The 15,191-nt window shown below is 39.5% G+C and overlaps 1 protein-coding gene across 1 annotated transcript in view; it reads right to left on the reverse strand.

Moving 5' to 3' along the window:
• Positions 1-15,191, reverse strand: part of SNTG1 (syntrophin gamma 1) — a gene marked incomplete at both ends in the record, with an annotated part of 157,243 nt that overhangs the window by 127,590 nt on the left and 14,462 nt on the right. The window contains 2 exons of the mRNA XM_084260606.1: positions 1,667-1,724; positions 10,304-10,360. Coding sequence (XP_084116732.1) covers positions 1,667-1,724; positions 10,304-10,360 — 115 coding nt within the window. The remainder of the gene's footprint in view (positions 1-1,666; positions 1,725-10,303; positions 10,361-15,191) is intronic.

Genomic DNA, 15,191 nt, shown 5'->3' on the forward strand with positions numbered 1-15,191 from the left:
GTGAAACTAGAATCAATATTGACAGAAATTACAATACTCAAGTATGTATTTGAAAGACTGGTCTTATTACATAAATGTAGCAAAATATGCTTAAAATGTTGGAGGATAAACATTCTGATTTTCTGAAATGCATATCAATATTCTTCTTCATATATGACCTAATGTGCTAGCCTAAGCACCTTATGCGCACCACTGGTTTTAAAAATTGCATCAAATGTCACATTCTTCTTGACAAGTCCAAAGAAAAAGCTGGAGTCAATTGGGAGAAGGGCAGAAACGGGCCCACAGAGCTTTGAGATACAGACTCTGGGTCAAACAGCATTTTCTGCATCAAAGATCCCAAATACAGACACATGGCATAAGACTTTCTACAGCACAAGACAGCACTCTCTTACAAGAGATGTCTCTCAAAACCAGCTCTCTAAAAGCCAGCAACAATTTTAGTGAAAGCAGTCATGTTACCTCTCAGCCAAGTATTGGGGTCAGAAATAATACATCAGCTACTGCAGAAAAAAATTGACAAAAAAGAAAACAGTGTGCACATTTGTGTGCTCAGTTAAACTTAAGACTACATTTCTCATTTCTCCTGCAGTGCTTAATAGCATTCTAATAGCTAGTGTAGGAAATGTATGTCACATTATTATGTATTACATATTTGTACAGAAAAGATTTGAATCACAAGCATGACACTTTTAAACTTACTGCCTTTGTAAGGGACTCATTCCATGTTACACTACAGTGTTCCTACATACAACTTTCACATCTACCTTTCACTTCTCAAGATGTACCTCTGTGTGAGTGAATAGATTTTTCTCCTTTGCTGGCACATACTGATTGTACAGAAGCAGCATTCTAAAACTGTGGCATTACAGATGGAGAGAAATGCTTCCAAGTTTATGTTTCTGACCTTACACTAATGCACACAAAGATACACAGAGATACCAAATACACTGTATTACTATTGATTCACAGCTTTCATCTCATCATTGCACGCTTCATGAGCTGTTTAACCATTATCCATGTTCCTAGCACATTATTATGCCATTTCAACAATTTTGAGACATTGGCAGTTAAAAACAATACAGGGATTCAGCAACCAGCTCTGCATGCACTGAAAACAGGTATGGTTAAAACCTTATGAAGTACCAGCTTTGCTATGAATGAGTTGCTTCACAGATTTATGCAGCAGGACATCTAATACTGAAATAACAGAGGTATTATCAAGGTTCTACCATTACCCACCCCACCTGAGCATTACCCTACTAACCAGTATACAAAGACATGCATTCTCTTCTCATGTTACTATTCTTTAATGGCTAAACATCTAATCTGCTAAACTTCACAGCAATAACCATTTGGAAGTGAGACAAAAAATTATTGAATTCTGTTAAGTTTTTTAAAAGTTTTCATTCTCTGAATGCCTTCCATTTTGCTCTTGAAAAATAACACTTCACAAGAGTTTAAAAATGATGTTGAAGAGTGTTTACATAATATTCCAAATACGCATTCTGTATTTTTTCAGAGAGTAGTTCTGAGGAAGAGACATCAATGGCATAGACCAAGAAATGGTATACCATTAGTATTTAACAGTTTCTGAAGAATGTCAAGGGTTAATGCACCTTACTTTAAGGAATATATCAAAACACAGTACTAATCTGGCACCTACCTCTTTGTTCTTTGGAAATCTTAGAAATGACCACTGGAATATTATGTTCTGCTCCACCCTGAAAACAGAATAAACAGCAATTTCAGTCAACAGGAAATACCTTTTTTACTTAAATATATATATTGCCTTTTCTCTAACTGCAGTTTTAAGACTCAGAAAACAACTTTTCCTACATATCCTATTTATCTTTACTTTTTTAAATAAACAGTGGATTGGTATTAATTCCTTATTGTCTCTCAAAGGAGTTCTCAATTGCCATGATTAGCTCAGGAAGTGAACTGAGTGACATTAAAAACTCTGTAAGACTGGAAGAAAATTGAAATCAGTTTCTGTGAATTCTAGAAAGCTTGATGTATGAAATTGTGTCCTACAAAAGCAAAAATGGCCATCACACTACAATGGCAGCCACACTGTGATCACCTCATTTTCATGCTGGCAAGAAACAGGTAAACAAAAGCCCAAGAAAAGCAAGTTTGGAGTTTTCATCTCAACAGCAGCCTTTCTTTATTTCTGTCTCTGTCACACAGGCACAAAGAGCAAGCAAAGCAGTGGGGTAAGTAACAAAGAACAGAAAAAGAAACTTTAAGAAATGGAACAGTAGGTTTTCAATAAATTGGGGAAATAAAGGAAAGATGGAAAGTAATTCAACAGTTCGACAGCAATTCAGCTTTGTCAGTTCATTCAATTTATCCTCTTAGGACTGGAAACATTTGTGGTGCTTAAGAATAAAGCAAACCTTAAATAAAAGGAAGCTCAAATGAAGAGCAAGGCAAATATACACAGAAACACAAATACTCTTCCTCTGAAGAATGGAAAGCATAAGCATGTATGTAATCTGTAAAAATTCAGATAATCAGAAATTATGATCTGCCACAGTACCATTTCGGTTAAGGGTTTGCTTACTCTTCAGCTGGCATATTTTTTCTTTGGAAACAATGGCTTTCTTAGGTCCAGACATGCAGTGTGAAGGTGTGTAAAGGACAGACATGGGTATTTTAATGGTCTAAGGAAGAGTACCTATGCCTTTTTTCATGCAATAAACACTGGTTTGAAACTGAACAGACTCCTATTTTCATCATGGAATAAAGATTTGTTTCCTGTGAAACCAAACAATTTTAAATAGGATCAAAGTTCCTTCTGCTAGTGACTATCAATGCAAAAGGTCCTAAAAACACTGAGTTAATAAGGATCTCAGTAATATATAGAGTTCTATTGGCATTGCACAAGATGACCATTTTCACACACAGAATTGATATCTGTATGACGGACTGATTATTTGTTCCACGAAGACCAAAAGGCTATCTTAATTTCAGAGATTTATTCAGACTAAATGAATTGTACCACTAAAATTTGCTTAATATCTTTCAATGGTTTTCACTACAGGAACAGTAACAGTACCAGTTAAAGTTGGCTTCACTTAAGATAATCCCTTCAAGCTCACTAAATTTATGACAACCTACACTCTCCAGGTTATTTTTTCTTAGTCACATGCACATTTATTTTCTGAGTTTTTCAATCAAACAGAAAAACAGCTGTGTCAGTTCCCTTCCTAAACCTCCGATGTTACAGAGAGATTGCAATATCCAGAGCATTTGAAGCTCAGCAAAAGAGTGCAGGGTTTAAAACTCCAAGCTAACACGAGTCCTTTTTTCCTCAATAAAATGGCTTCACACTCCCTCTTTAGGCTGCTCTCCAGTGAAGAGGGGAAATTACTCTTATTCGTAAGACATCCGGCAATGCAGACAATTTGATTATTCCTCTCTCACTATATCTATCTATATCCATTTACACTGCAGATTTGAAGAAACATTCAACTGAAGGAAATTACCTCCTCTCACCTCAGTCCAGTCAGCCCAGTATGATGGCTTCATTTCAAATTAGTCATGAGGTGTTGCCTGCTATTCTAATAAACAAAAATTCAAAATAGAAAGGGAAAGATAGTTGTCCACCTATCTATACCAAGTCATCATTAGCAAATCACAGCAAGTTAAAAAGCTCTATACATTCTTGCAACACATTGTCAAATACTAGTTTATATCTGCACTGCAGCCTTACACCCTCCATACCAGATTGTCTATCCTGTGGAAAAAAGTGTATGCATGTTTAAATTCTGGTTTTATAGGCTCAGGATACAAGTCCAGTTTGGAAACCTCTGAAACAATAGCTACTCTTCCTTTGTTTTAAATTTTCCTTCCCTCTAGTATGGACATGTAGTTATAACCTCAAACCAGAGGAGAAAATAAATATATGTCAGATAAGAATTCAACACCAAAAGTTAAATGCTGTTAACAGCTCAGATCTACCAGATTCCAACACCAATTTTTGTAATGCAAAATTTTCTGTGCTTTTTTCCTTAGGCAGGCAAAGATGAGCATGGAATAAAGGTAACTGCCCACCTGCAGAAGTGGCAGCAGCAGGAGTTCTAATCATTGGCAGCTCAGTGAAGCACACTGTCCTGAATGTTGGCCATTCCTGGTGGGAAGTCACCCACACTCCCTTTAAAGTGTCACAGACTGGTTTTTCTCAGCCCACCTTTTAAGACTGAGTTGTTGTTTTTTTTCCTATGAAAATAAGGCAGTTGAAACTAGTCATTTATTGACATGTTGGGTTTGTGTTTGGCTCCAAGTATATCAAGAAAATTACTACTTTGTTTTCCTAAGGAGTCTAAAAAAATAGATACTGGATTTAAACATCCTCAGAGTTAAGACAATGTAGGGGACATCTGTATTTCATACTAAAAGGCAACATTTATTTCACTAACAAAAAATGGGCCAGTTTTAGCTTTACTAAGGTCTACTAGCACAATATGGTACACTTCTATGAGGATAAACCATCTTCCCAACTGATCAAGGGTGACTTTATACCTGTTGTGTATTGGAAGCAGTCCATATAAAAATCTGAACTGTGATCATGGACTGTCTTCGAGAGCACTTGTTGGTGTAAGCCAAAACTGTGCCAGGAATGACACTAGCAATTCAACAATATGCCCATGTTCATTGCTACTTATAATTTTTTTTCTTTTCTAGCCAGGAGTCAGGCTGACTTCAATCCTTAATTTATTTAATGAACTATCAATTTTATTGCCTACTTCCATAGGAACACTACACTCCCGTTACTGAACAACAGGAGGGTCTTCAGAAGTCATAACACAGTAGCTTCATCAGTGGTTGAAAGGCTGGTGCCTGCACAAGAAGTTTGGGTTTTTTGACCAGGGGATGGTGTACTCTGCTCCGGACATGAGTACCGCTAATGGGGCTCGCCTGTCCCATAGAGGAAAGCGGATCCTAGCTCAGGAGATGGCAGGGCTCATTGATAGGGCTTTAAACTAGTTAGGAAGGGGGAAGGGGATATTACAAAGGCCGCTGGGGTAAGGCAGGTGCTTTGGGAGTCACAGCACGAGTTGATGGAGGAAATAGATAAATGCCAACAACACAGTGGCAGACTTGGGGATGTTGCTCCACATGAGAGTAGGGATAACTCTGTGGATTACCCCGTGAACTCCTCAGTGGAGCCGCTTTTGCCCATCCCCTATCGAAAAACTCGCTGTGAGCTATTGGGGATATCTGCATCTGCTGCCCCACTAAAATGCCTATATACAAACGCACGTAGCATGGGGAACAAACAAGAAGAATTGGAGATCTTTGTGCGGTCACAGGGCCACGATCTCATTGCAATCACTGAGACGTGGTGGGACAGCCTGGATGACTGGCATGCTACCATGGATGGCTACGTGCTTTTTAGGAAAGATAGGCTAGGGAGACGAGGTGGAGGAGTTGCTCTTTATGTTAGAGAGCACCTAGAGTGTATTGACCTCCAGCTGGGTAGGGACGAACCACTTGTCGAGAGCTTGTGGGTAAGAATTAAAAGGCAGGCCAGTATGTGTGATGTAGTCGTGGGCGTGTACTACAGGCCCCCTGATCAAGAGGAGTGGGTTGACAGTGCATTTTTCAAGCAATTGGAAGTAGCCTCAAGATCGCAGGCGCTGGTCATTATGGGGGATTTCAATTACCCAGATATTTGCTGGGCAAGCAATACGGCCAGTCGTATGCAGTCCAGGCAATTTCTGTGGCATATGGAAGACAACTTCCTGATACAGATGGTGCAGGAACCTACGAGGAGAGGGCGGGTGCTGGACCTTGTTTTCACTAACAAGGATGGGCTCGTTAGGGAGGTGAAGGTCGGGGGCAGCTTAGGACAAAGTGACCATGAAATGATCGAGTTCAAGATCCTGAGTGGAAGAGGCAAGCCAAAAAGTAGGACAGCTACCCTGAATTTTGGAAGAGCTAACTTTGATCTCCTCCAAAATCAAATAGGGGCTATCCCTTGGGCTGCTCTGTTTGAAGGAATGGGAGCCTGCGAGAGCTGGCTAACATTCAAACAGCACTTCTTCCAAGCACAGTATAGGTGCATCCCTTTGAGTAAGAAATCGGGAAGGAGAGGTAGAAGACCTGCGTGGATAAGCAGGGAGCTTTTAAGTAAACTCAAAGGGAAGCAGAAGACCTATAAACTGTGGAAACAGGGTCTGGGATCATGGGATGAATATAAGGATGTTGCCAGGGCCTGCAGGGATGCAACTAGGAGGGCTAAAGCCTGCTTAGAAATTAAGCTCTCTTATTATGATCTCTTGAGGTCCCTTCCAACCCCTAAGATTCTGTGATTCTGTGATTCATATATTGAATCACTGCATCCCCAATTTGTCAGATGCAATGAATGAAATACTACACTACACTTACCAATCTCTACATCTAATTCCATGGCTATTCCTTCACTCAGACAGAGGTTTATGACTGAGGAGTCTAAAGGGGCTTCAGAAATTAGAAAATAATTGCATCTGAAGGGTGTAAAATAAATCAGTTCTGCTTCAGTCACACTTTCACCATTAGCTTCAGTACAATGAAATACAGCCAAACAAAAAACAGGATTTTTTGTTATTTCAAGTTTGCAAAGAGTGGATTATAAACAACTTTTTTTTTAAAGGGCTTATGTTGGGATCTTGTATAAAAATCAATCCACAAGCAGCTTTAACCACTTGATTGAATCTGATTTAAACAAATATAGCAGGAGCACCCAGGTATAACACAAGAGTTTCACTCCTAAGCAAGTCACCAAAAGATGGCTGGACAGTTTAATTTTGTAACTATTAATATTGTGACTAACTGCTCTTCAGGAAAAAGTTTCCAAGGGTCTAGAATATGTAAGATGGGGTAAGGCACTTCCAAAATTTACTCAAGAGAAATGTAAAAGGTGACTTGATCACACAAGATTTCTGAGAACAAATGGGGTTTTCAACTAGCAGAAAAAAGGCATTATAATACCTTAGAGCTCAAAGTCAAAACTACAAAAAATAATTAATATCAAAGCACTAGAAAATATTTTGAAGTGAAGTTCATCAATCATTGTACTTCACATCTTAGATAAAAAGCACTGTCTGTTATATACCACTACCAGAAATAACTCTTCAGATAACGTCCATCTTTAAATAATCTGAGAGTAGCAAGACAACAGGAACTACTCTAGTACATGGGCTTGTGGGAAATAATGAAACAGGGAGAAACTCCTACAGTGTGACTTGTAGGCCTCTAGTTTAAGGCATTATTACAAAATCATTATACATATTAGTAATTTTAAAAAGAAAAGTTCATTAAAATTTATGAACTTTTCAAAACAAGACAAAAAAGCAAAAGAGGAATCTGCAGAGAAAGCATACCATGACTGGACAGTACCTTTTAAACACAAAGCTGGCATAGTTCAGAACATTCAGAAGTGACACTGACATGTCAAGGAATACCTAAAATGTCTGTTTCCAGGAGACCTCTTAAAGTTTGCCTAAAAACTGTAAAAGCCATGACCCTAAGGTCCAGTTCTAAGTTTTCTTACTACTAGGCCGAAATTATAATAGCAATTATTTACTGATTTGCTTCATATTATCTTTGCTATCCAGTCAAACTTTCTTCTTAGGAATGTAGAATTACTAATAAAAGTATCTAGCAAAATAGATCCCAAGTTCTTTGATATTTTGTAATAATTAAAAAAAAACATATTGCCTGATACACATGAACAGAATATCCCAGACCACAGAAGTCTACTCACCACTTTCATTATCTAAACTATACTGTCCAAGCCTGAATTTCCTTTGTTGATAGATTTTTGTATTAAATTATATCTGTTGAAAGGATTCCATAATCTGATTATTTATATTTGATTATTAGTTATTTAAAAAAGTCTATCCAAATCTGAATTTACATAATGCCAGTAATTTTAGTTATAATGTATAACTAAAAAGCTAGTTATAGTGACTCTGAGATTTGCTTTCCGAAACTCAAAAATCCTTTCTGTAACCACTTACTTCTTAGCACCAGCTAAATAAAGCCTCATTCACCCATATACTTGATTTTACAGTGACATGCCTTATTTCATCACTATTCAGTGAACTGTAACCTATAATGGTATTGCAGGAAAATAACCTGTGGGCTGTTAACTAAACTAATAAGAAATTTTAGCCACAAAATAGCAATTAGTTTTCCTTGAATAAAGGTCTTTAGTCGGTCAACAAGATAACAGTAAGTGTACCGAAGGATATTTTAAGAACTAGTATTTCTATTCAGCAATATTCTTATCAATGACAAAACAAATGCACGTTAATCCCTATTCTGAGTCACTTCTTATAAGGTCAGTACTAACAGATGTTTACAGGAAAGCCTATACTTTCTCTTTCTATGCATAGTTTAAGCTTCTTTGCATTCCTGTGAAGCACACTTCACTTCTTCCATTGCTATCTTGGAGCCAAGGACTGCTGTGCACGGAAGATAAAGCCCTGCTGCCTACACCGAGATTCAGAGCTAAGGTAAGGCTTTTAAAATCGTAACTATAAAAATTTACAGAAAGGTTGTGATGACAAAAATGACTAAGCCCTACCCCCGGTTTCGTCTGGGATACAATTGATTTCCAAAGCGCCAGAGCAGGGGAGCCTGGTGAGACAGCCGAAGTGCCTGCGGGTCTGTTCTCTCTCTCTTCCCCTGAGGGCGCTGCCTACTATCCAGCGGGGCTCGGTAAATACCGGCCGGGACCCAGCACAGTGCACTGAGCTGTGTCTCTGGCACAACCACAGTCTTTCCCTTTCAAACGCTCTATCACTCCATCAGGATCCCCCAGTTGTTCGGGAGTGAAGCTCCAAAACCACTGGAGGCGAGGGGGTCTTCAGACACCCGCCCATACTCTCCAGCAAGGCATCCGAGCCCTGAATATCCAGCCCCGGAGTGATCACCTCTGGGTGACCAAACCAGACTGCCCTCCCCCCCACCCCGCCCCACGTCTTCCCACCGATCGAGTGCGATGATCAAACAACGCTGAGAGACGCTGCCCAAGACAGGGGCGTGACAGCAATGCCTCACACAAATACCACCTTAGGCTCACCATCACTGGCGCGATCCTAAACTGCTACCGCACAGTACAGCAAAGTAAGAACCCCGACCCCTCCCCCAGAGGTGCCAAACAAGGCGGCAGGGATTACGTAAAGCACGCGCGGGTTTACAAACCACCGCCACGTGACCAAACAAAACACCGCTACGCTCAGCGGCTGTTTAAACAGCGTAAATACTTATCACAACTTTGACTTTAACATGCTGGGGTCAGATGTACCGCTACCTCAACCTTTCGAGCCCCACGATGAGCACCGAACAGGACTGCCGCAGTTCAACCCCAGCTGAGCACCACGGGGCTGCTCACTCCTCCCCAACACACACACATCGGGACGGGGAGGAGGATCGGCAGGTAAAAACCCGGGGGGTAGTCTAAGACCCCCCTCCGGGACAGTACAGGGAGGGGGAAACACCACTACCTCCACACACCCGGTAACAGAACACACGCAGCAAGTGATGTCCCAAGGAAACTTACCGCCCCAGGAGCAGTCAGACGCTCACCCCACCCCGGACCCGACCAAACCATCCCTCTCTCCTCCCCAGCCCCCTTTTATGGGGAGCCTGGCGTCACGTGGCACGGAACACACCTCCTCCCGGCCAGCTCGGCGCACCTGCCCCGGGTCCCTGGGGCAATTAACTCTGTCCTAGTTGAAACCAAGACATCCCCTCATCCCTTTGTTCCTCAAAAAAAAAGTCACCTACACTTCTTAAATCTTACTGAAGAAAGCAAAAATGCAGTAACTTGACAAATTGATGCCATTGCTTGACCTACAGAAACCAGTCTGATAAAGCAGCAATTCTTTGTGTCCTACTAAGGAATCAATGTGATATTCCTTGTAGGAGAACTGATGACTAACTTTTTGGCTGTTCCATGTGCCTGCACTGTTACTCAGCATTCATTAACATCCACTTAAATAGGAGTCCGGTTAAAAAAGTAAGTCGAGTCTGTGCAGTTGCAAACACTTTCAACTCTCACATCAAACTTTATCAGAGTGCTCAACTTGAATCTGAAGGGGATGATCATTCCATTGGCTTCCATTCCACAGGGCAGTGTAGTTGCTGGTTGCCTACTGTGACAGTACCTAATGTCCTAGAATACCTTTGTTCTGTTTCTAGTCATCTAAAATACAGTTTGTCCTCATTAAAAGTAATAATAACTAAACACAAAGACACTTACTGTGCAATGAGGAATAAAAGACCCAAAAAACAATCATCCTACCTTAATACTTAATCCAAATCCTCCTACAGTCTGTCTTCTAATTGTTACTGTTCTTTCCTGGAAAAACAAAACAAAACAAAAACAAAAAACCACCCAACAGTTTTGTAAGATTTAATGTTTTCTACTATAACATCTATATTCATACTTCAATAAGCCATTTCAGTGCTACCATCCTACATTGATTTTTCTTGTTTTAATAGACTGGTAAGTTCCTGAATGTGAAAATCCCATGAAACCTATGCTGTGAAGGAAAAAGACAAAGTCTGGAAGGAAAGACGAGGACCTGTCTCTGACAAAAACTTGTTCAATTCATACCATGTTAGCTGTATGTACACATGCAGGTACTGCAATTTCATAAGAATTGAACTGTACAGTTTAACAGTTTGTGCACAACAGGAGCATTTCAGAGGTCTTAACTTCAATTAGTCCTACGTTGGCCCCATATGCAGACTGAGCACTGCATGTTGAAGTGCATAAACTGCACTCCTGCAGTACATTTTACAATTTAACTTCATCCAAAAGGAATACAGCTTGTCTACTCCAAGACTACTCAGCAATGTGAATCAAAGCATGGTAAGTTCACATGATCCAGAAATTAATTTCAAAGCACAGTCCTGATCCTAAATTTTAAAACCTAATAAAACACAGCCACTGTTTACCTCAGAACTATGGTTTAAAAGTCATAATCAGTGATTTAAAGGGTGTTATTACCGATGGAACTACTTAAAGCTGCCCAGTTTTTACATATTGCTCACCCTACTTTTTTTTTCGTAAAAACTGTAGGCTAGTGTCTGTCTTAGATAGGAACATATACAAAAAAGTGGGTTTTTTTCCTAGTCTGCCTTGTTGACCTTATTCCCAAAGATCATTTGGTGTGATCAATTTAGTTAGCAGTAAAAAATCTTAGTAGCAGATATATGTCCAGATACAAATATATGGAATATAAAGGGGGTTTTAATGCCCTCTTTATGTGGTTTAGATTTTATATTCATTTCATTACACATATTACATAGTGTAAGTCTGCACATATATTGTATCTATATATGTTCACATTTCATCACAATCAGCATAGATTGCCAGTGTCGGTCAGATCTGAGTAAGTTTCTCATCAGCAACATAACAGTGACAGAGGATGAAATCTCTACAGAGATATTTTTTCCTCCTTAATTCATATGTGTAAAGGAAAAGAAAGGGTTTGGGGCTAACACCTTCTCCGCTCTCAACTCACACCTTCTAAGAAGCAACTTTCGTAATGAAATTCATAGAACTTGTTTCAGTCAACAAAGTTATTTCACTTAAGGCCACAAACTGCACTTAGAAAACATGTTGCCCACCAGGAAGTTTCAGCCACAGGTAACACTGCAGACAATGTGTTCAGGATAAACCAATACAGGTCACAGTCTGGTATGTGGTCTAACCTGAGTTTACACAAAACTCAGCTGTGACTTCACCGATAGCCTTATTTTTCCTATGAGTTCTGTGACTTCAGCTTTTTCCTGATGAGTTCACCTCATTTCCAGCTTCAGGTTGTGTTGACGATCTAGTTAAGGACAGAAGCTTGACTTTTCAAACTACATTCTAGTATTTTTGTATGTGACACTTTGTATACAACTTGCAAAAAAACCAAACTGAGCTTCATTTTCTGTGCCATCTTCAACCAAGGTGAACTGAATAAACCTTGTCTGCAAAGCACAGTATTTTTAATGTAAACTAATATTTTATATATTAATCAATAAAAAAGTTTGACTAGCAAACTGAAGCTAATAATTTTTAATTAGCATTTCAAATGAAAATAACAAAAATAAAAGGATGTTCCACATTGAAATTGCAGACTAAACTAAATGTCCTGTGAGCCTCTATGTTTTGGGTTTGCGTGGCAAGGTTGTGGTAGCAGAAGGGGCTACAAGTGTCTGGCTTCTGTGACAAACTGGTAGAAAGTTCCCTCATGTCTGACAGACCCAATGCCAGATGGATCCAAGATGGACATGCTGCTGGCCAAGGCCAAGACCATCAGCAATAGTGGTAGCACCACTGGGATAACAGTTAAGAAGGAAAAATAAAAAAAAAAAATCAGCAGCTTTTACAGCCAGAAAGATGCATGACAAAATGTGAGAAACTCTACAGACACCAAAGTCAATGAAGAAGGTGGGTAGGAGGTGCTCCGGGAGCCAGAGATTCCCCTGCAGCCCGTGGAGAAGATCATGGTGAAGCAGTTCATCCCCCTGCAGCCCATGGAAGAGGAGGGGAGTAGAGATTCCACCTGCAGCCAGTGAAGAATCCCACACTAGAGTAGATGGAGACAGCTGCAGGAGGCTGTGACCTGGTGGAAGGCCTGCACTGGAGCAAGCTCCTGGCAGGACATGCAGCCTGTGGAAAGAGGAGCCCCCACTGGAGCAGGTTTGCTGGGGAGACTTGTTACCCTGTGGGGGACCCACGCTGGAGTAGTCTGGTCCCTCTGTGCCACTGGGGCAGAGTAGGTAGAGAAACTAGAAGTAGAGATGAGCCCAGGAAGAAGGTAGGGATGGGGGGAGGTGTTTTAAGATTTGGGTTTATTTCTCATTGCTCTAATCTGTTTTGCTTGGTAATAAATTAGATATTTTTTTCTAAGTCGAGTCTGTTTCGCCTGTAACAGTAATTATTGAGTGATCTCCCTGCCCTTATCTCAATCCATGAGCCTTTTATTGTATTTTCTCTCCCCTGTCCAGGTGAAGGAGGGGAGAGATAGAGTGGCTTTGGTGGGCACCTGGCTTCCAGCCAGGGTCACCCCACCACACTGTAACGCTATTAACCACATTTGTTATGCACATTACATGAAACAAAGGGAAAGTCAGAACTCCTAGAAACTTTGAAAGCAAGATTCAGAGCAATGTTATAGAAGAAGCTTCCTGGAACAGAACAAAAATAGTTATCATTTTATTGAAAAAATCAAAGCTGCTGCCAAGCTGTCAGCATTTTCCAATGCCTTTAAGTCAGAAAATTCTTCATCCACACATATGTTCATTGACTGGAAAGGAGAGGTAAGAGTTTTGCCAAAAAATTCTTCCTCAGAGCTATGCAGTGAAACAGAAGTGGTGCTTTTTAGGCTTTCGTTAAAGAGGTATTAAAATTTCTCCTTAAAATCCACATGATCTTCTTGACACCATGGACGTCATCCTAAATGAGATTAGAAGTGAAGGAGGACCTTGGGAACATGCAGCCACAATAAAGTGTCAGGAAAGGAAAACATAGAATCCTACATAATCGTTATGTGAGCACAGAAAAGATTCAAAAATTTCATCCTGACTGGCATGTGATGTAAAAGAAAGTTTATAATTGCTTAACTGGATTTTAACAATAACAATTAATTAGTATTACCTGCAAAATATTTATAATGTATAACATAAAACACTAAACTGTCTCAAAGTAGTCAAATAACAATTGAACAACAGGACAAAGAAAATTCAAAACTCTTCATTAAACTGAGTTAAAAGTGAGTGAAATTTCAATATTCCATTACACAACCTTTTTACTGGGATAGAAATATTACATTTTCAATTTGGGACGCTGGTGTGTCTTGTTATTTGTCTTCCAAGAGTGAAGCTATAAAGAGTTAATCTAAGTGCAGACAGAAATTAAGACCTCTCTTTTCACAGTGGACAGAACAGACGTCAAGGCACTGTACATACATATGTATGTACTGTACATACGGAAGAACATGGAAAGAAGCTGATTGGATGCAGGAGAAAACACCAGTGGGAAAAGAGGAATAGACATAGAGAAGAATTCATACTACCACAGTGGCATGGAAAATGTAGATGGGAAAATCTTAGAAAATATTTTTTAATGTAATAATGCAATATAAAGATATAAGCAATACATAGACAGCAGCTTCATCTCTTAATTCTTCATGTCGTAAGATCTTCAAGGACATGCTCTCATGTAGTTTATCAGATATTAGTAATCCTACATTTTGAAATAAGAAAATATAATGATAAAATTATTTTTCATTGAATTATTTCATACATTTTCAACAAGGGAGATTTTATATCCTTTTGTTGGTAATGCTTTGCTTTTTCTAACTGGCATTTCTTTGAGTTAATTGACATGAGCAGTCAAACCTTACACTCTCTCTGAGTCTAAAGGACACAGGTCAGCCACATTTCCAATTTGAATTAATAGTGTTAACAAGGTTTGCCAGCAGACTTGTTCATCTGCTAACAACTTCCATCGTGTGATTTTCAATGCTTCTATCTTTTTTTCAGTTCTGCATGCAAATGAAGAGGGTCAGCAGTAAGGGATGGCAGCAGAATGCCTGGTCATCTGGAAATTCCTGTTCCTCTCTGAAGACTGAGGATGGTAAACACACTTTTGTTGTGTACACTGCTAACACTGACTGGAATGAGCATTTGACCCTTCACTTTAAATGTTCCCATTCCTTCTGCCTAAAAGCAGAAAAATTTAAACATCTACTTATGATTTTTTTTACTGCTAGGATTGATTTATTTCAGAAGTACTGCTTTTCTTAACATAGAAATAAAAGTTAAAAAAAACCAGAATCCCAAAGTTGGCATGGACCTGAATTCCCACTAGGCATGATAACTAACCCACTCTGTAGTTCTGTGATAGCTGCAGTTTCCAGCTACTGCCTCACATCATGCACTACAGTTGGTCCATGCTTTGGGTTCTCCAAGTGTATCCTGGTTTGCAAGGTTGGATGGTTGTTTTTTTTTCCTTCTGAAGTGGAAAAACCTCCTTCCAATGACAAAAAGCCAAATTTGGTTTTACAAATTGTGGTGTATTCCATTCAGTCCTGTGTTTGTACCTCAGGAGATTGCTATGCTTTTTATATTTAACTAGCTGCAGAAAAATAAGCTGGCATAGGTTGTCCCTAAATAATCATATTTACGTC

Source organism: Gallinula chloropus (genome assembly GCF_964237585.1).
Source record: "Gallinula chloropus genome assembly, chromosome: 2".
Classification (NCBI taxonomy): domain Eukaryota; kingdom Metazoa; phylum Chordata; class Aves; order Gruiformes; family Rallidae; genus Gallinula; species Gallinula chloropus.